Raw genomic sequence first — 21,608 nt, 5'->3', positions numbered from 1 at the left:
TACGAACAGCCCAAGACTCTGAGGTAGTGAGGATCTGGCCATGCTCAGAACTGCATGCTGCACACTGGAGAACCATGCAGAGCTACCATCCATGTTTCCATCTGTTCCCCAGAAATGAAGACAATGGATGATGAAGAGGTAAAGAAGCCACACAAATACAACCAATCACAAGATGGCAGTAACGTAACAGGAAAACACAAAGCAGAAATGTCCAAGCACACTTCTAAAATACCACCTGAACCAACAAACACCTGGAATGAAATGAAGTCACACCCATGTCTTCTACTTGTGGTCGCCATCCAAGGCAATACCCCTCTGAATGGGACGAAGACGTACTGAATGTGAGGAGGAGAGGAGCAGTTAAGAGGACAAACTGGATTCAGAGACTTGGGGGCAAATCCTAGACCTATCACCTATCTGTGACCTTCAGCAAGTAACCTCTTTTTGCCTCAGCTTCTTCATGTCTAAAATGGTGACGGGTAGAAAAGAGAAAGAAAAAAACCAGAAAATGGTGACAGGAACTTATATTTGCAGAATTATTGTAAGCACTAAAGTAAATAACCAGAAGTACATAAGTGTCTGGCACAGAGTAAATCAGCAGTAAGTGGTGCTTGTGTTATTGCAACTAAGACTAAGAGAAGAGGTCATGGAGACACTGGGTCCATGCACATAATCTGAGGTCAGTTCCGACCCCAGATGGTGAAAAACATTCAAACCCTAAAGTGCAAGGAAGGCAAATGAGTCTCCTCAGTACTTGCATCTAGGGAGGCCACAGTGTTTCCTCAGAGCTCAAGATCCAGTCAGTGGGGGCAGGACGGGCGACCGGGGTGAGTCCTCAGAGCAGCATCACTGCCCCACAGATCCTGTCTCTGAGACTCAGAGGCTGGGAATGACGATGTGAGACCCAGCACCCCCGCTGTCCCTACACCTGCAGGGCTCACCTGTGTACGGCAACACACAGCGGCAAGTGTAGCCACTTATGTCATCAAAGCAGGTTCCTTGGTTCAGGCACGGATTTGAGGCACATTCATTGATATTCACCTGACAGTTAGAGCCTGTAGACCGAATGGGGAAAAACCAAGAGCAGTGAAACTTTTTGTTAGCCTCCTCATTATCTGAATTACTAATTCTCTCAGTGATAAAAACTAAACAGCTCAGAAACTGCATTAATTTCTTCAGACCACTGGAACACCTGTTCATTCATTTCAGTGCTAAGTCCTTGACATACAGTGAGTCAGTAAAAGACGGTGCTCGATTAAAAAGATAAATAGGGGAACAGTATATTCTAACAGCCTGAAAGTTTGATGCACCTCTGAATGCAGCGCAAGTCACTTCTCAGCATTGGACCAAGAAGTTCACTAAGAGCAAAAATCTGTTGTCGTATCTAAATACAGGGTCCGGCAGACGTAACACCTACTTGGTGTGCTTGGGAGGGTAATACTATGGGTGTATTAATTTATAGTTTTGGTTTGAACACTTCACCTAAAATATCATATGGTGTGCTTGAGTGTGACACTGTTATGTTACAGAATTACATGCTTATGATTTTATAATAAAACATTTTGTAATATGAAAAGGGGTGTTATTTGTGCCATAAGTTTTCTGTATCCAAAGTGTCTGGTCGAGGCTTAAAAAGAGTGTATGCGTTATCAAGGGATAACTTTTTTTTAAGAGAAACAGGGGAAAGGAGAGAGAAAGAGAGAGAAAGATCAAGGTGTGGTTGCCTCTCATATGCCCCCAACTAGGGACCTGGCCCACAACCCAGGCATGTACCCTGACTGGGAATCAAACCAGCAACCCTCTGGTTCACAGGCTGGCACTCAATCCACTGAGCCACACCAGCCAGGGCTAAGGGATACATTCTTAAATACAATAATCAAAGCCTCTGAGTTATGCCCCCTCTTTCATATGCACAGTCTCTACCCTCAATGTGGTAGTATTTCCTGAAGTCACAAAGTTGTCTCCCCTGATCCAAGATATAAAATCTATTCCTATTATGAAAAAAAGAAAAGTAAAAAGCACTAATGAGGATCGGGCAGTACCCAACTATCACACACCTTTGGCTCTTCAGTAAGGCCTGGCACAAAGCCTTAAAACAGAGGAACTAGAGTACCATAAAAATGATGATCTGGGATTACAGTACCATAAAAATGATGATCTGGGATTACGGAGGGCTGGCTATGCAACAGCCATACAAATACGGATTGTGTATTTTGAAGTTTATTTAGTTCATTGATCAGCATGTGTCAGTAACATAAAGAAATAAAAGTGCTTTTAAATCTATTCATTTCTATGCTAATGTAATGTAATGTATCAGTAAATTAATAACATATGGTTCAGAAAATTTTTCAAGCAATCAAATAAAGTGACTCTGAGACATACTGATGATTCACAGTAGCCTACTAACTTTTTGAGAGGGGAATTCAATGACTAAGTACATAGAACAGTTCAAATAAAAATGATTTACCCACAGATTTCTCTCTCATGAGTTTCCAAGAAAAAAACTGATGGCAGAGATATCACAGTGACAACTCAAAAATTATTTTACACAATATCCCTCTATTATGCATTTTTCCAGAAGGCCATATAGGGAACTATGTATCTAAGAATATCTCACCATGCAAGAGAATTTGTGGGAAGATTTTGAACACATGAATCCTTCCATGATATTACTGCAATCAAAATTATAGTTAGATAATATTTTCATTCTACTACCAATATCTCCCTTGAATTGTCATAGAATCAAACCTGCACCAAGAAGCTTACAATTAGAAACGTGTCCAAAGTTGTGTAAATGGAGTCCTAGCTGCTCATCTTTAACAGTACTGTTTCAATAGCTTACCTCTCTGCTAGGCAGAAAGGAGAATCTATAATCTATTTACATTTTTATCCCCCATTGCCTTATAAATATTTGGTGGTCAAATTATGTTTGCCACATTAATGGACAAAAAAAAAGGCAGGAAAGAAAGAAGTGAGCCAAGAGGTACACAACCACAAAAGGGCTGAGCAGGGAGATGGAAATATGCACTTATGCCTTCACCTTTAAAGCCCTTCTTGCAAGTACACCTGTATCCATTCACCAGATTGTCACAAGTTCCTCCATTCTGGCATGGACTAGAAAGACATTCATTTTTGTCCACTTCGCAGTTGGTGCCAACCCAGCCTGCATCACAGAGGCACTTGTATCTGAAAAAAGAGAATTATTCACTGTGGGAGATGAAGGTACCACTGAGTCAGAGTTGAATACAGGACTTGGTGAAGACATGAGACACAGAGGAGATGAAGGTAGGCTAATCTCATTTAGGGACCTATATATGGACCACCATGGACATGCTGTGAAGCACGTGGGCCCGTCTGGAGTAAATGACCTTCCTGGTGCTTCCCTACTTCACGAAGATGCTAGAGAAATTAATAAATTATACTGAGCTTTCATACATAAACAGTGGTTGATACAACATATTGGACCAATCTGAAAGATACACTAACATGGATAAACCTGCATGGTTTTTCTTATATATAAAACTAAAGTAAAGCAAGCATTAAGATAATTTATTTCTGAGGCAAAACAGACACCCAGGAAGTAGATTAGTATCAGAGACTCTAAGCCACTCTGAAGATCTGGAATGTCTGACTTATGAGATATGCTTTGTTCTGAAACCCCACCCCAGAAAGCACTTAGGATACTGAGTAGGAAAAGGACCAAAAATGGGGACATAGACATTGCTCACAATTTTAACATTATTAGCACTTACTATGTGGTCTGGAGATTCTTAGGAAAAATGTGGATGGGTTGGGATGCTCTGGAGGCTGCCCTACTCAGAAGCAGGAATACTGAGTAAATTCATCTCGGAAATGACTTGATTTCCCATCCTCCTCTAAACACACTCTTAATTCTTTCACCTTTTGTGAGTATGGCCCTGGCAATACTCACCAAAGGTGAAAGCATAGCAAGCATAGCAAGCATAGCAAGAGGGCAGGACTATCTCATGGAATTTAATGTCACACTCCATGATTCTAGAAAATTATCTACCAACACATCATATAACTCTATGGGGCTTACAAAATACAAACATTTTGTCAGGGCCATGTCTAAAGTTAGCGGAGGCCAACTCTACTTCAAGGCACACAGTGGTAATGCATTAGAACAGAGTTGAGCTTTTTCAAACAGAAAAAAATCTGAGAGAACATCCTGCAAAAGTTAATCTTGCAATAGGTGTTCAATGCACAACTACTAAAGGCTCACAAAACAACCCTGAACTCCTCCCAGGTGCTGACTACCCACATGAAGAAGACTTTCCTCATTCTCTACCAGCTCAGTGATGGAAGGTAAGGAAAAGGGCACTTTGGAAGACTATGATACAGACTCCCAAACTCTTCAGCCAAATCACAGCTCAAGTCATTGACTGACTTCTGCAGGGTATGGCCAGAACTTAACCCTCACTAGCTTGACACACGTCAGTAAGAAACTATTATTACACGGCAGCTACTCACCCTCTGAGGCCCCCAGTACAGTTCCCGTGGATGCAGGGATTGCTCAGGCACTCGTTCACCTGTGAGTAGCAGCTGGGGTGATGGGGTCCCTCAGGGCATATACAGCGGAAACCATTCACATCATTGATGCATGTTGCACCCTTGCGACAGGGATTGGAGGCACACTCATCGATGTCAATGTTACATCTCTGCCCTGCAGAGAAGGGAAACAGTCTTTGTCAAATCCAAAATGCTTAGGGAATAGATACAGAACTGAGATATACTGTGTTGATGCCTTCATCACTACAGACATCAAATGGCACTTACTTAAGAAATAAGACACCCCAAAGCACTTAGTGCCATGAGAGGAAGCAGCAAACAGCACTACCTTCTGAAAAAGAAGAGTTAACAAAATGCTGGAATAGTGCTGTAGTGTTTGACATATTGGGTTGGCCAAAAAGTTTGTTTGGTTTTCTCCATGAGATGGCTCTAGTAGCATTTAGCTGTCTTTAACTTTATTCAAAACAATTTTGTTAGATTGTATTGTGACAGCTGTCATATTAGCATGCATTAAAAAAACATTAAAATCGGTGAATTTTTGTGTAGCCATTTTAACATTGAAGATGGAAGAAAATATGCAACACTTTTGGCATATTGTGCTTTATTATTTCAAGAAAGGTAAAAAAGGAATTGCAATGCAAAGAAAAGATTTGTGCAGTGTAAGGAGAAAGTGCTGTGTCAAAAGTGGTTTGCAAAGTTTCACGCTGATGATTTCTTGCTGGATGATGTTCCATAATTGGGTAGAGCAGTTGAAGTTGATACTAATCAAATCAAGACATTAACTGAGGACAATCAATGTTATACCATGTGGGAGATAGCCAACATATTCAAAATATCCAAATCAATAAAGTTTCTGGTGAAAATGAAAAATGTCTTTTATTTTATGGAAAAAATAAATGGGCTTTTTGGCTAATCCAATATATTTCTTCTTCACTCCATCTTAGAAAGGAAGAAACTTCATAAGGATTAAGAGAAAATCAAAGTTACTAAAGTACTTGACGTTGTTCTGAGTACACTCAAAGAAGCTTATTTTATCACTGTTCTCAGCTGGTTTACTGAAAACTCATCTTTCTTAGTTAACCTCTTATATTTCTACATACAGTAAATCTCAACAGGAATGCTTAGTGAATGGAATATTAACTTAATGTTTAATTTGGTTAAAAAGAAAAGCCATTTTGCTTTCACTTTTAGGGATGTATTAATCCATTATCTGCTCAAGAAGAAGCATATTCTAAATATAATTGTATTGTCCTCTGATAACTGAGAAAACAATTTAGGGTCTTTCAATCTAGACCAGCAATTCTCAAACTTTAATGTGCAAACAAGAGTTGCTTAAAATACTTGTTTGAAAAGGAGATTCTTAGGGCCTATCACCATGGACTGTGATGGGTAGGGTCCAATAAATAACGCTTTAAATCATGTAGGTGGATCAAATATTACATTTTGAGAAACTCTTATGTAGACAATCAGTTTATCCTCATGTAATAATGTAATTGCTTAGAATATATGAAACTGCAGTATGTTCTTTCTCTAAAACATACCTAAGATTGATTGCACTTAGAAAAAATGTCTGCTATAACTTTAACACTTATTGCTTTAAACTGAAGAGTTTGCCAGTTACATGAGTTTTACTTTGTTAAATTTTTTTAAGCCTCACCTGAGGATATGTTTATTGACTTGGGAGAGAAAGAGGAAGGGAGGGAAGGGGGGGAGGGAGGAGAGAGAAGAAGAGGGATGGAAAGGGGAGAAAAATGAGAGAAGGAAGAGAAGGGGAGAGGCAGAGAGAGAGACACCGATTGTTGCCTCCCGTGTGCGCCCTGACCGGGAGCTGAACCCACAACCTAGGCATGTTGTAGAAACTGAACCCGCAGTCTTTTGGTGTACAGGACAATGCTCCAACTGAGTCACCCAGCCAGGGCTGCTCTGTTAAATTTTTAATAATTGAGATTTAACTGTATATTCCAAAATTATATAAAAATTTAAAATAACCCATAATTCTGTAAATGAGTGGCAACAAGAACTGTTATGAAGGAATTTACAAATTTCAAAGAATACGATGTTCTGACTCAGAAAAGAAACATGCATTTTTATTTAAGAAAGAGTAACCCTGCATTTAGAACAGGAAATTCCAAATGAAATAGACACACACCCCTTTAAAGTATGGGTATTAACATTTTTTTCACTCTTCATTGCTCTCTAAACCATGATTGGTGGTATTTGTGGTAAAGACCCATAATCTGGTAGTGGTTACTGTTTCCCTCTTAAGTGTTTTATTAATAACTTATTTTAAAATATGACTTCCTTAGCTTCAACCACTGATTTTTTTAGATGTTTGCCAATGGCACCAAGATGTGAGCCAGAACTCAACTGCAGGGCTATCCTCAGCCTGCAATGCAGTGGAGAATGAGAAGGAAGAGCCGTCATTTTCTGTCTTTTTTTGGAAGCATCTTCTGAGAAGCCACTCCTTCCACGTTTTCTTCATTTGCTTTTGAAACTCTTTCCAGAATCAATTTTCAGGCCATCTTTAGCCAGGAGAGTTAAGTGTATCCTTGTGCAGTCTACTATGTGAACTGACAGCTGCTTCCACAGCCAGGTCTTACCCTTAAGGATTTTCTTCACAGCATCAGAAATGCCTGGCACAAGGCTACGGACCTACTGGGCTCAGAAGCTACTGAATGAGAAGTTAAGCAATGTTTCTTACCTTGTATTTGACTGGTGTTCGATGAATGAAATGATGGGATAGCTCAGGCTGGAGAGTCTGGGGGGTGGATGTTAGAAGTCCTATATTTGAGTTTTAGTCATTTATTCAGCAACATTTAGTGAGTATTTCCAGCAATTGTCTTAGACACAGGGATGATTAGAAAGGTCCCTGCCTTCTAGGAACTCACAGTCCTAGCTGTGTGACTCAGCAGCTGATAACATGGACAGAAGCTCTATCTCTCAGTTGTCTCATTTACTAAATGAGGATAATAAAACTTCCCCATTTACTTTTTGTTTTGTTAATTTTTACTGGGATATAACTGACATGAAATAGTGTATAAGTTTAAGGTCTGATACATTTAGATGTTACAATATGATCACACCATATTGTTAGCTAACACCTCTACCATGTCTCATAATTATCATTTCTTTCTTGTGAGAATAAAGATCTACTCTCTTAGCAGCTTTGTTGTTGACTGTAGTCGTTACATCATGCATTATATCTCCAGACCTTACTGATCTACTACTAGCTGCAGTTTATATCCTTAAACATCTCCCCCATTTCCCCAACCCTTTTCCCAGCCCTCAGGAGCCATCATTCCACTCTGCTTTTACAAGTGTGACTTTTTCATATTCTGCATATAACTGATATAATATGTATTTGTCTTCTTCTGTCTGACTTATCACACTTAGCATAATACCCTAAAGATCTATCCACATTATCACAAATGGCAGGATTTCCTGCTTTCTCACAGATGAATAACATTCCATTACACACACATACACACACACACACACACACACACACACACACACACACACACACATCTTGGTTGCTGTGAATAATGTTGCAATAAACATAGGTGTGCAGATATATCTCTGAGATAGTGATTTTAATTCCTTAGGACATATTCAGAAATGGAATTGCTGAATCATATGGTAGTTCTATTTTGAATTTTTTGAAGAACCACCATACTGTTTTCCATATGAATGTACCATTTTATATTCCAACCAACACTGCACAAGTGTTCCCTTTTCTCCACATCTTAGCCACACTTGTTATCTCTTATCTTTTTTATTATAGCCATCCTATCAGGTGTGAGGTGATATGTCATTGTGGTTTTGATTTTCATTTCTTAGATAATTAGTGATGTTGAGTATTCAGGTCCTTTGCCCATTTTCCCCCTAATTCTAAACATTAATTTGTTTTCTTTCATCCTTTATGCATTTTTAATGTATACACACTGTTTATACTTGCCTCCGCAGTCTTAAATAATTTTCTTACGTATGCAGTCTGGGTTCCTGATTATACTTCAACTCTTTTTAAAAGCATGAACTCATTTTCTACACAATGCAATGCTCCCCACTTCTCTTTTCATCAGTACAACTGTGCAGGATATGCCATGATTGGGTTGGCTAAGAGCCAGGGAACCAAAAAGATATTACGTGTTCAACATTTATAAGTTTATAATTTATAAAGATTTATACACTTTACTACTGATTAGAAACTATGGTAAGAGACTTGGAAAGAGGAGAGATTATAAAACTCCTACCTATGTTTTTTAAAATTATATCTTGGTAATTTTCCACAGTTTTATAATGGTACTGTAATAAGGATTAACTATACTGGTAGATTTGTTACTCATGATTAGCTTTTCAAATACTCTTCTCACTAGGCTTTGGTAGATCGTGAAGCTTTCGAAATGTCACCTGTTTCAGATGCTACTGTATTTAAACACAAACAATGACTTGCAGTTTACAATAGTGTGGTCTGTGGTGAAATAATAGAGCCCTGAGAGTTAGTGTGAGCACTTATAGTGTCCTCTAATTTTCCAACAATATTTCCTAAAATTATGTTTGGCTACTCCTGCTGATTGTATTTTTATAACTGAGGTATAATTAAATAAAACATTATATTAGTTTCAGATATATACATAACAATTTGATATTTGCACATATTGCAAAATGATTACAATATATCTGGTTAACATTTATCACCATACATAGTTAATGACAAAATTTTTTGTTGTCCTTTTCTCATTTTTAAGTAGATGATGTACTTCTTTCCTATTGAGTTGTATGACTTCTTTATATATTGTGGATATTAACCCCTTATGAAATATGTTGTTTTTATAAATTTATATATACTATATATTTTATACATTGTAAACAGTTTCTCTGATTCTGTAAGTTGTCTTAAACTTATTGTTTCCTTTGCTGTACAGAAGCTCTTTAGACCAATGTAGTCCCATTTGTTTATTTTTGTTACCAATGCGTGTACTTTTGCTTTTTCATCCAACCTATCTTCATTTATGGATATAATGAGAAGTCAGCAAAATAATGAATATGAAAATAAAGCTGAAAAAGTACTTTGTAAAACTGAAAAGTATTTTATAGAAGTACCACAAAATTTGTTTTTGTTGTTGAAGCTAAGAAGTACCTCTCTCTTTTTTTTTAAATATTTTATTTATTTATTTAATTTTAGAGACAGGGGAAGGGAAGGAGAAAGGCAGGGAAAGAAACATCAATGTGTGGTTGCCTCTTGCACGCCCTGCACTGGGGAACCTGGCCTGCAACCCAGGCATGTGCCCTGACTGGGAATCAAGCCAGTGATCCTTTGGTTCACAGGCCGGAGCTCAATCCACTGAGCCATACCAGCTAGGGCTAATTTCTTGTTTTTTCCCACTCAATCAGTAAGTATAAAGAGGTCTGAGAAGAACAGACATAGTCTTAAAAAAACTGCCTTGGTAAGATGTATTCAGGCCCTCACTGGTGCTGCTCAGTGGATTGAGCACGAGGCCTGTGAACCAGAGGGTCACCAGTTCGATTCTGGGTCAGGGCGTACGCTTGGGCTGCAGGCCGGATCCCTGGTGGAAGGTGGATGAGAGGCAACTATACATTGTTGTTTCTCTTTCTCCTTCCCTTCCCCTCTATCTAAAAATTAATAAATAAAATCTTTAAAAAAAGATGCACTCAAAAGAAAAAGGACTACTGTATATAAGAAACTTTCTTTTGCAAGAAAGTTCAAACTTTCTTTTGAACTTAATGGTAACCACACAAAAAAATTCCAAAACTGAGACACATAACATAAAAAAGAAACAGAGGGAAAAACATCACAGAAAACCACCAAACTGAAATGGAAAGAAAGAGAAAAGAAACCGTAGAGACACAGAACTATCAAAAAACAAAAGATAAAATGTCTAAAGGAAATACTCATACATCAATCATCACCCCAAATGTAAATGGACTGAACTCATCAATAAAAAAGGAACAGAGCAGATAAGATTAAAAGCAAAACAAGAAAACATATGCTACCATTAACAGATACATCTCAGCTGCAAGGAAAAATACAGACTCAAGGTGAAAGGGTGGAAAATGATTTTCCAAGTAAATGGCATTCAAAGAAAACCAGGTGTAGCCATACTTAGATCTGACAAAATAGATTTCAAGATAAAAACATTGTTTTATCAAGTAACAAGAGACAGATATGGGCATTTCGTAATGATAAAAGGGGACAATACATCAAGAAAACATAACACATATCAAAATATATGCCCCCAATCAGGGAACACCAAATATATAAAGCAACTATTAATAGACCTAAAGGGAGAAACTGACAAAAATACAAAATTACTGCAGGGAACCTAAATGCCCCATTGACAGCTATGGATAGATCATCCAAACAGAAAATCAGTAAGGAAATCTCAGCCTTCAATTAGACCAAATGGACAAAATCGACATTTAGAAAGCCCTTCCTCCCAGAACAGCAAATTATACCTTCTTCTCTAGTGCACATAGAACATTCTGAGGATAGACCATATACTGAGATACAAAACTAGCCTCAATAAATTTAACAACACTGAAATCATACCAAGCATATTCTTTGACCATAATGCTTTGAAACTATAAATCAACTGTAAAAAGAAAGCATAAAGGCCCACAAATATGTGGAGATTAAACAACATGTTATTAAAGAATGAATAGGTAAAAACAAATAAAAGGAGAGATAAAAGATATACAGAGATGAATGACAATGACATATCAAAACTTTTGAGATACAGTAAAAGTGACAATAAAATGGAAGTTTTTATCATTACAGGCCTGTCTCAAAAAAACAAGAAAATTCCCAAATAAACCTAACTTTATATCTTAAAGAGCTAAAAAGGAAGAACAAATGCAGCCTAATGACAGCAGAGGAAAGAAATAATAAAATTAGGGCACAATGACATTAAATAGAAAACAAAAACACCATACAAAAAATTAATGCAACAAAGAGCTGGTTATTTGAAAAGTTTAATAAAATCTACAAACCTCTGGTTAAACTCACTAAGGAAAAAGAGAAAAGGCTCAAACAAATAAAATCAGAAATAAAAGAGAAATCACTATGACACTACAAGTATACAAAGGACAAGCATACTCTAAAATACTGTATGCCTCCAAATTCAACAACCCAGAAGAAACAGACATGTTCTTAGAGATACAAAACCTTCTGACACTGAATCACAAAGAACTGGAAAAGTCTAAATAGACTGATCAAGAGTGAGGAAATTGAAACGACCCTCAAAAGCCTCCCCAAAAGTAAAAGAGCATGACCAGATGGCTTCACTAGTAAATTCTACCAAACATCAAAGAAAATTTAACAGTTATTCTTCCCAAACTCCTTCAAAAAGTTGAAGAACTGACAATACTTCCTAACACATTTTATGAGGCCAACATCATCCTGACACCAAAACCTGGCAAGGATAGCATACACACATAAAAAACTACAGACCAATTTCTCTGATGAATACAGATGCAGGAATCCTAAAGAATATACTACCAAATTGATTATAATAACACACTAAAATATACTTCATGATCAAGTGGGGTTCATTTCAGTGGCATAAGGATAGTTCAACATACACAAATCAAAGTTATACACCAAATTAATAAAATAAATAAAAATCATATGATCATATGACTAGATGCAAAAAAAGCATCTGCCAAAATACAACATCGATTTATTATTAAAACACTCAATAAAATGAGTATAGAAGAAAAGTATCTCAATATAATAAATACCATATATGATAAGCCCTCAGCTAATATCATACTCAATGGTGCAAAACTGAAAGCTTTTTCTCTAAGATCAGGGACAAGAATGTCCTCTCTCACCACTGAAACTCAACATGGTACTGGAAGTCCTAGCCAGAGCAACTGCTAAGAAAAAGAAATAAAAGACATCCAAATTGGGAATGATGAAGTAAAACAGTCACTTTTGGCAGATGACATGATTATATATATATATATATATATATATATATATATATATAAGAGAGAGAGAGAGAGAGAGAGAGAGAGAAAATCCTACAAACTGCACCAAAAAAACTATTAGAAACAATAAACAAATATGGTAAAGTCACAGGATTAAAAAATCTACTGCATTAGTATATACTAACAACGAAATTTCAGAAAAAGAAATGAAAAAACATTCCTTTTGCAAGTTCAACAATAAGAATAAAATACCTAGGAATAAACTTAACAAAGGATACAAAGAACCCATATTCTGAAAATATAAGACATTATTAAAAGAAACTGAAGAACACACAAAGAAATGGAAAGATATTCCATGTTCATGGATCGAAAGAATGAACATAGTTAAAATGGCCATATTACCCAAAGCAATATACAGATTTAAGGCAATCCCCATCAAAATCCCGATAACATTTTTCAAAAGAAATAGAACAAAAAATCATCAGATTTGTATGGAACCACAAAAGACCCACCAAAGTCAAAGCAATCCTGAGAAAAAGAACAAACCTGGAGGTATCACATTCTGACTTCAAAGTATATTATGAAGTGATGATAATTAAAACAGTATGGAACTGGCAGAAATACAGACATGCAGACCAATGGAAAAGAATTGAGAGTCCAGAAATAAACCCACATGTATACGAGTATGTGATTTTTGACAAGATAAAAACATACAATGGAAAAAAGAAAGCCTCTTCAACAAACAGTGCTGGGAAAATTGGAAAGCAACATGCAAAAGAATAAAACAGGCTGTTGTTTGTTGCCATACACAAAAATGAACTCAAAATAGATCAAAGGCCTAAATATAACATCTGAAACAATAGATTACATAGAAGAAACACAAGTTCTAAACTTATGAACCTTGGTCTTAGAGAAGATTTTATGAATTTCACCTCAAAGTCAAGGGAAGTAAAAGCAAAAATAACTGAATGAGACTATATCAAACTAAAAACCTTCTTCACAGCAAAAGAAACCTTCAACAAAACAAAAAGGCAAACCACCAAATAGGAGAAGATATTTGCAAACAGCAGCTCTGATAATTTTGGAGTTAATATCCAAAAGAACTCATACAACTCAATGACAACAACATAACCCAATTAAATACAGTCAAAGAACCTGAGGAGATACTTCTCCCCCCAAAATATACAAATGACCAACAGATATGTGAAAAGTTGCTCAACTTTACTAGTTATTAGGAAAATTCACATCAAAATTGCAATGAGATACCACCTCACACCTGTTAGAATGGTTATTATCAACAGGACAAATCATGACAAGTGTTGAAGAGGTTGTGGAGTAAAAGGAACCATCATTCACTGCTGGTGGGAATGTAAACTGGTACGGCCACTGTAAAAAACAGTATGGAGGTTCCTCAAAAAACTCAGATTACAGTTACCATATGACCCAGCAACTCCTCTTCTGGGTATCTACTCAAAAAGTTTATACCCAGAAGATACCCATTTATTGGGCATATATCTTTTGAATACCCACTTATTCATAAAGATATATGTACCGTGTATTCATTGCAACATATTCACAGTGGCCAAGGCATAGAAATAACTGAAGTGTCTCTCAATAGATAACTGGATAAAAATGTGGTGCATATGAGGTCTGTCCAGAAAAAGTCCAACCACTGTTAATACAACGAGAAGGGTTTGCACTACACTGATGTAAGCTGGAAGCCAAGGAGGGATGTGCATGTATAAACAATGACAACTTCATTGTAGTAGTCAGTGGGGGTGGAAGACATCACTGAGTGAGCACATGTACTGTGTGGCTGTCACATTCAAAATGATTGAGCCAGTAGAACAATGAATGTGCATCAGATTTTGTGTTAAGCTTGAACATTCCTCCATGGGAACTATTTGGATGACTCAGAAGACCACAGCTATGGGCAACTGGTGATTGGTAGCTTCATCACAACAACATGCCTGCTCATGCATCACATCTTATGCAGAGTTTTTTGCAAAACATCAAATCACCCAGGTGACCCAAGCCCTCCTACAGCCCAGCCCAGATGTGATGCCCCCCAACTTCTGGCTTTTCCCAAAAGTAAAATCATCTTTGAAAGGAAAGAGACTTCGGACTGTCAAAGAGACTCAAGAAAATATGATGGAGCAGCTGATGGCCACTGGGAGAACTGTGTGAAGTCCCAAGATGCCTGCTTTGAAGGGGACTGAGACATCATTGTCCTATGTACAATGTTTCTTGTATCTTCTTCAATAAATGTCTCTATTTTTTATATTACATGGCTTGATACCTTCTAGACAGACCTCATATATATATAATGAAATTCCACTTAGCCATAAAAGAGAAAATGCTGCCATTTGCAATGACATGGATGGATCTTGAGAATATCACGCTAAGCAAAACAGCTCAGACAGAAAAAGTCAAGAACCATATTATTTAACTTATATGTGGAATATAAGATGGAAAGCAACAAACAAGTAAGATAAACAAAACCTTATAGACACAGACAACAGTTTGGTGGTTACCAGAGGGAAAGGGGTGTGGGGGAAGGTAAAGGGTATCAAACATGGTGACAGAAGGAGATTTGACTTTGGGTGATAAACACAATGCAATGCACAGGTTATGTATTATAGAACTGTACACTCGAAACTTATATAATTTTATTAATCACTTTCACCCCAAAAAATTTAATTTAAAAAATTCCCTTACATTTGTTCAGAAAGTAGTATGAAATGAAACAGAGGAAAGAAGAAAGCACCTCACATTCACAGCTCGAGTGTACACCACAATTGTCTCTGATATTTTCAGCAGCTGGTTTAGCTCCCCCCTCCCCCGCCAAAAAAACAAAAACCTCCCAAAAGACTAGAAAACAGTTCCAAGAACAGGGTACCACCCAGTAACCAAAACATTCCATTTCTTGGTTATGTAGTCTCATGCTACACCTTACGTTTATTTTAGAATATTTTTAGTCCATGTCCTCCCTCCTTGACCTTCCTGGTTTGCTAAATGTTAAAAAGAAACTATGATTCACTGACTTTTCCAAAAGAAGAAGGAGGAGGAGGGTTGAGAGGAGGTGGAGTAGGAGGAAGAAATCTAGTCTAAGGCTTATATACCTAAAAAGAAACCACGACAGGCGCTGCCCAGTGAAGTGGGAACGAGCATGGGCTCTCCAGCAGGACCCCTGGGTTGGACTCCTAGCTATAGTGCACTGGTAATATCACTCACCCTCTCTAAGCTCTGGTTTTCTCATCAATACTGTAGGCATGGTAATAGCAATGACAATTAAATGACATTAGGCACTTCATTTAATGCCCTTTTATTACCCACTTTATTTTTTTCTTTTTTTTCTTGATTATGCCATAACAGTTGCTCTTATTCCCCCCTTCATTCCAATCCACCCTACCCCCCCTCCCCACCATTACCCCCCCTTTAGTTTATGACCATGTGTCTCAAGTTCTTTAGATTGAATATTTCCCATACTATTCTTGCCCCCCCATCAATTTTCTACCTACTGTCTATGCTACTCATTTTCTGTACCTTCTCTCCCCTTCTCCTCCTCCCACTCCCCTATTGCTAACCCTCCTTGAGATCTTCATTTCTATGTTTCCACTCCTGATCTAGCTGTCCTTTTAGTTTGCTTTTGTTTTAGGTGTGGTTGTTAATAACTGTGAGTTTGCTGTCCTTTCACTGTTCATGTTTTTTTAACTTCTTTTTCTTAGATAAGTCCCTTTAACATTTCATATAATAAGGGCTTGGTGATGATGAACTCCTTGAATTGGGTCTTATCTGAGAAGCACTTTATCTGTCCTTCCATTCTAAATTCAAGTTTTGCTGGATAGAGCAATCTTGGTTGTAGGTCTTTGGATTTCATGACTTGGAATACCTCTTTCCAGCCCCTTCTTGCCTGTAAGGTCTCTTTTGAGAAACCAGCTGACAGTCTGATAGGAACTCCTTTGTAGGTGACTGTCCCCTTAGCTCTTGCTGCTTCTAGGGTTCTCTCCTTCATTTTAATCTTGGCTAATGTAATTATGATGTGCCTTGGTGTGTTTCTTCTTGGGTCCATCTTCTTTGGGACTCTGAGCTTCCTGGATTTCCTGGAAGTCTATTTCCTTTGCCAGATTGGGGAAATTCTCCTTTATTATTTGTTCAAATAAATTACCCACTTTAAAAAATTGTACTTAATATCCTATCCAGAAGAACTTTTGTGTATTCTGTTGATTGTCACTTAACCTTGGAGTAATAAGTTTCAGGACACAGAAGTACATCTGGCTACCACAAGCAGTGCTGGGCACTAAGTATGACAGCTTTCATTATGCCTGTCTCCTGAGTGATCTCCCACTGAACAGGGATTACGGCGACCCATGTGGGCCGCCAACATTCCTCTCCAGCACCCACAATCATACAAAGCAGGAGAAAAGAACTGTGCAATACAGAAAACTGTAAGTTCCCAGCAGGCAAGAGGCAGACATTTACTTTATTTGGATCCAACTGCCTTTTGACATTATAGTTTAAAAAGCTCTGAGGGAAGTTCCTCACATTGGTTGCAAATGACCATGTGGTATCTATTAAATGGTCACATCTTATGTTAGGGCCTTCTTGTGAATAGAACTATCTAGAAAGAATAGGATAGGCAGAGTATATGCCCTCTGATGTTGCCATTAATGATGTTAATGGCAACACCATTAATGATTTCACACCATTAATGATGCCAAGGTGTGAAGAGGCCTCAGGTTTCCTCAGTAGCCTCTAGCACTTTTTGATCAAGCAAGATAGTGAATCTGATTAACAACAAGAGAGAAAAGAGAAGATGTGTGTGCACACATGTGTACATGTATAAATGCTCTAGGTGCTTATAATTTAAGAAGGATTCTAGCCAATTTTATTTTAGGCATTTTATTTTGTTCCTCTTGGGGAGAAAAAAGTCTCAATTGTGCTAGCCAAGTGAGCTTGGTTCTGGCTGCATCCAGCAAGCTCCTATAATAAGTACTCAGAAAAAAGCATTTCGGGTTCTCATAGAATTTTGCCTTGGCTATGCCATTACAGAAAGCATTCACTACGAAGTGTAGAAAAGGAAAGGTGGCTTTGCAAGATATATAACTCAAGTACAGTAGTGACAGAAACTCAGAGTCTGACTATAAGTTCTTTTCAAGTAGCTATAAATACATGGTCTCAAAACCCTAGGTAATGAAAAGTTTCATGTTACAGTTTAGGAAGGCCTGTAAGCAGAAAACTGGGCCAGAGAAGCACAGAAACAAACATCTGACTTCTCAAAAGACAAAGAAATAGGAAACATTTGAAAAGTAATGACCCTTCAGATGCCCTTTTACCAAAGTAATGGGACTGAAGGTGGAACCTCCCAACAAAAAGCATTACCTGTGAATCCTGGTGAGCAGACACAACTGTAACGATTAACTCCATCCATACAGACTCCATGGACACAAGGGTTACTTGCACAGTCATCAAAATTGATTTCACAATTAATACCTGTAAGGATAAACCAAAGAGGTTTATTACCACAGAAGTACCAAGGATGTCTGCTTGTGATGCTGTTAAGAAAGCCAAAGAGTATCCAGCCAACTCGGGATACAGTAGCAATTCTCAAAGGGCAGCCCCCCCTAGCCCCTGTCAGGGCAATCATGAGGGCCAGTGGGCCTTATTCATCACACTAAGCCACTATTTGACTTTTCCCCTGTGGTGGCACTTGCACAGGTGTGCAAAAGCAATAGCGGCAGAACTCAGCAGGAAGGTGGCCTCGCAGCAGGAATCAGAGCAGTGGGTACCACACTGTAGTAGCAGTCACTGTGTTCTTCATCTTTGGGCACTCAGTGAAGACCAAACAAAAAGATTCCCTTAAGAATGGCTTTGGTGAAATAGTCAAAATTATTAACTTTATCATTTTATTACATCTTTTCAGGATTCATTTATTTATTTATTTAAGAGAATGGTGGGGGAGAGAGGGAGGGAGGGAGGGAGGGAGGGAGGGAAACAGCAGTGTGTAGTTGCCTTTCATGTACCCACCCCCAGGACCTGGCCCGCAACCCAGGCACATGTCCTGAGTGGGAATCGAACTGGCAACACTTGGGTTTGCAGGCTAGCACTCAACCAACTGAGCCACTCTAGCTGGGCCAGTCATTTTATTACATCTTGACCCTTGACTATACTTTCACTGCTCTGTGTAGATGCCAAAGTACAAAGTTGTCTCCAGGAAAAGCGGTTGTGTGATTGTTTCAGTTTTGAACAAAAATAGTTGCTTTGTTCTTGAATCCCATTTTCACTGAAAGAACTACTGACACACAAACAGAGCAGTTTGGATCTAAATGTTTAGTTCACATTAAGTGAAAGAAGTAAACTTGTCATTTCAAAACAGACAGACAGACCACTAACGCTGTTGTGTTCTAAAGATAAAATTCTAGATTTCACATGAAAATCAGAATTTTGGAACTTGTATCCACTGCTGGCAGCTTCAAACTGACAGTCTCTATTATGGGCTAAAGTTCAGGATAAATTTTAAAGAGTCTGGTAACTTCCTGGAGCATGCTGCCTTCCTCCTGGACCATTCCCAGAATAAACTGTAGAGTTTGGCTGTGTTAAGAAAGGTTTAATCAAAAATATGGGTAACTAAACAGTAGAGATATACTAGTCATTATTGTTAGTACTATTTACTAAAAAATACTCTTGATATTTCATGATTTATTTAACATGAATTTTGTGATGCTTTTTGGGTATTACAAAAGAATATTCTATTAGTTTAAAAAATCTAAAAAACATAGCCTTGTAATAAGAATGATAAGAAATTCTCATGACAAATGCCATAATTTTGATTCACTTTGTATTAATATTGATTAATAGCAATAGTTAGTTCAAAATGTATTGAGCCATTATTATGTGCAAACTATTCTGCCCCCACTTTACATATTCCCTAACCTCCTAACTCAACCACCAAACCAAGCTGTGCTACACCCACTTTTCCATGACTTACACAATCACAGCAGCACAATGGGACGTGCACCCAGGTCTCTGGATTCCACACTCTTCACCACACCATACTGGTCACTCTGTGAGTGATGAGGCTATACTACTGCCTCTCTAGCCACAAAGGAGGCAAGGGTTTCCATACTCTTGTACACAAGTGAATTCCTTTAAGAAAAGTCTCTAGCCCTGACAAACCCACTAACCCCCATTTAACCAAGCAGGCCCCAGAAAGCCAGGTGGTCCAGTCTGACTCCACCCCCAAGCTGGGCCAATGGGGTTTTCCCATTGGAATGTAGGAATATGAATTGTGTGACTTGTGGTCTGCAAATGGCCCTGCTTCTGCTAATCTCTGCAAATCTTTATTGTTCCAAACTCACCTGAAACCCATGAGGTGCTTTTTTGTGCTTTCACTAAATTCCTTCTGCTTGTTTTGTTGTCATTTGTGTGGTGGTTCATAATTCTTTAAGCTAGTCAAATTGAATTCTGTGACTTCAAACCAAAAATAACTTACTTAAAACAATGTCCCATCACACAAGCACAGGTGACAGAAAGCATAAGAAGTCATTCTCGGTAGCACCTCCCACTCGCAGTGCCAGTGAGTGAGAAACCTCAACCATAACCAGCAAATTGTAAAGTATCCTTTCTATCTACACACCCATCCATGCTCCAACCTGCCAGCCTAGGACCGTGTTATGAATAGGTCATGGATTTTTACTCTAGAACTCGAGTCTATTCATAAGGATTAAGTGAACAAATGCTTTCACCCAGGGCCCTACCTGCCAGGTCCTTCTCTGCCCAGTACAAGATTCCTTTATGTTGACTGGGTCTCTTTGCTTGAATTCTGCTGACAGCCACAGCACTGAATCTGGCAGCTCTCCAAGAGATTCTGGGCCTTGCCTCTCTGTGCTGCCTGCACACCACTCACATCTACTTCTTGCCTTTCTCAGTGGTTGCCTTTGCTGTCCTCCCCAGGGAACACACCTGATACATCCTGCCATAATGATATCATCACAGAGAAAACAAAGTGCTTGCTAGCCCGCCACTCACCCAGGTTCCAGTAGGCTTGTTATAATGGCAATGATAGCAAAGCCTAAAACAGCCCCGCCATTCTAAAGGCATCCATTCAATTGCTTGTAAATCTCTCAAATTTCTTTTCGTACTGCAATTTCTCATGTCTGGGGACCAGCCCGGAAGCAAATTGCTTTTGGAAGGTTTCACAAAGATCTATTCAGCCCTTTTAGTCAGTTATCTAAATGTGGGGAGGGGGGAGGCATTTTCAACTGTGAAGGCATGGGATGTTTTTCATATGCTTGAACAACTCAGAAAGGACTTTGTTTTCAAACTTGGCATGTATGAGGTCCTGGATGAGGCCCAGGGCCCTTGACAAGTTTGAAGGAATGCAATTGGAAATAACAAACTAAAATGAAAGCAGCTAACCACCTCCCCCACCTTTGCCCCCTACCTAGGCCCTTTTCCTTAAATTCAGAGTGAGCTCTCAATAAATCGCTCCGTTGTTCTGGCAGGTTCCCTTGTAACAAAGGTACATACTAGTTAATCTTCCACTAATACATTTGCCTTTGATCTGAGACACAGCACTTCTCTGTCCATTAAGCACAGTTGTGACCATGACTATTCCTCCAATAAGTAGAACAGAGTCCAGTGGAACCTGTGAAATGCTGCTGCCCGAGAAAATAATTCACCATTCCCCAGCAAGGAGGAGCATGCCCTCACAACTAACAATCATTTGGCCGGAGTCAGGAAACAGCAATGAACTTGGGACAAGAATGGTGGTTCTACATTCTAATTTCCAGTGACCAGGGTGTGCTGCAAAGTCTCTCCTCTCCCTTACAATCCTCACAAATGCCCAATGTCCAACAGAGACAAGTGGCAGAAGAAAAATGTTATACTAAAGATACTGGACTCTGAATTAAAGAGAAAATTACTGGAAAGAAAGGGGGGAGGGTTAAAGGAAAGGACGGGGGAGAAATAATTGTATTAGTCTGTGGTAGAGGTTATAAAAAAAGAAGACAATAAAATCAAGCCACAAAAGCAAGAGGGTTTTCAATTTTAAATAATAATTTCAGTTTTTTGAAGTGGTAGGCCTCCTTTTAGGGAAAACACATACATAAAACCACCAGTTTTGT

General features: G+C 38.4%; 1 protein-coding gene across 2 annotated transcripts in view; it reads right to left on the bottom strand.

Annotated features, from left to right (window-relative positions):
- The window catches only part of NOTCH2 (notch receptor 2), a 204,731-nt gene that overhangs the window by 32,647 nt on the left and 150,476 nt on the right, over positions 1-21,608 (bottom strand). For both annotated transcript variants that reach the window (XM_037167776.2, XM_037167786.2), the window contains 4 exons: positions 17,866-17,976; positions 4,492-4,684; positions 3,041-3,186; positions 942-1,055 (listed from right to left, as the gene is read on the bottom strand). In XM_037167776.2, coding sequence (XP_037023671.2) covers positions 942-1,055; positions 3,041-3,186; positions 4,492-4,684; positions 17,866-17,976 — 564 coding nt within the window. The remainder of the gene's footprint in view (positions 1-941; positions 1,056-3,040; positions 3,187-4,491; positions 4,685-17,865; positions 17,977-21,608) is intronic.

This window comes from Artibeus jamaicensis, unplaced genomic scaffold (genome assembly GCF_021234435.1).
Source record: "Artibeus jamaicensis isolate MK-2021 breed Jamaican fruit bat unplaced genomic scaffold, CSHL_Jam_final scaffold_1689, whole genome shotgun sequence".
NCBI lineage: Eukaryota > Metazoa > Chordata > Mammalia > Chiroptera > Phyllostomidae > Artibeus > Artibeus jamaicensis.
The sequence above is the reverse complement of the archived record's forward strand: the minus strand, read 5'-3'. Positions and strand labels throughout refer to the sequence as shown.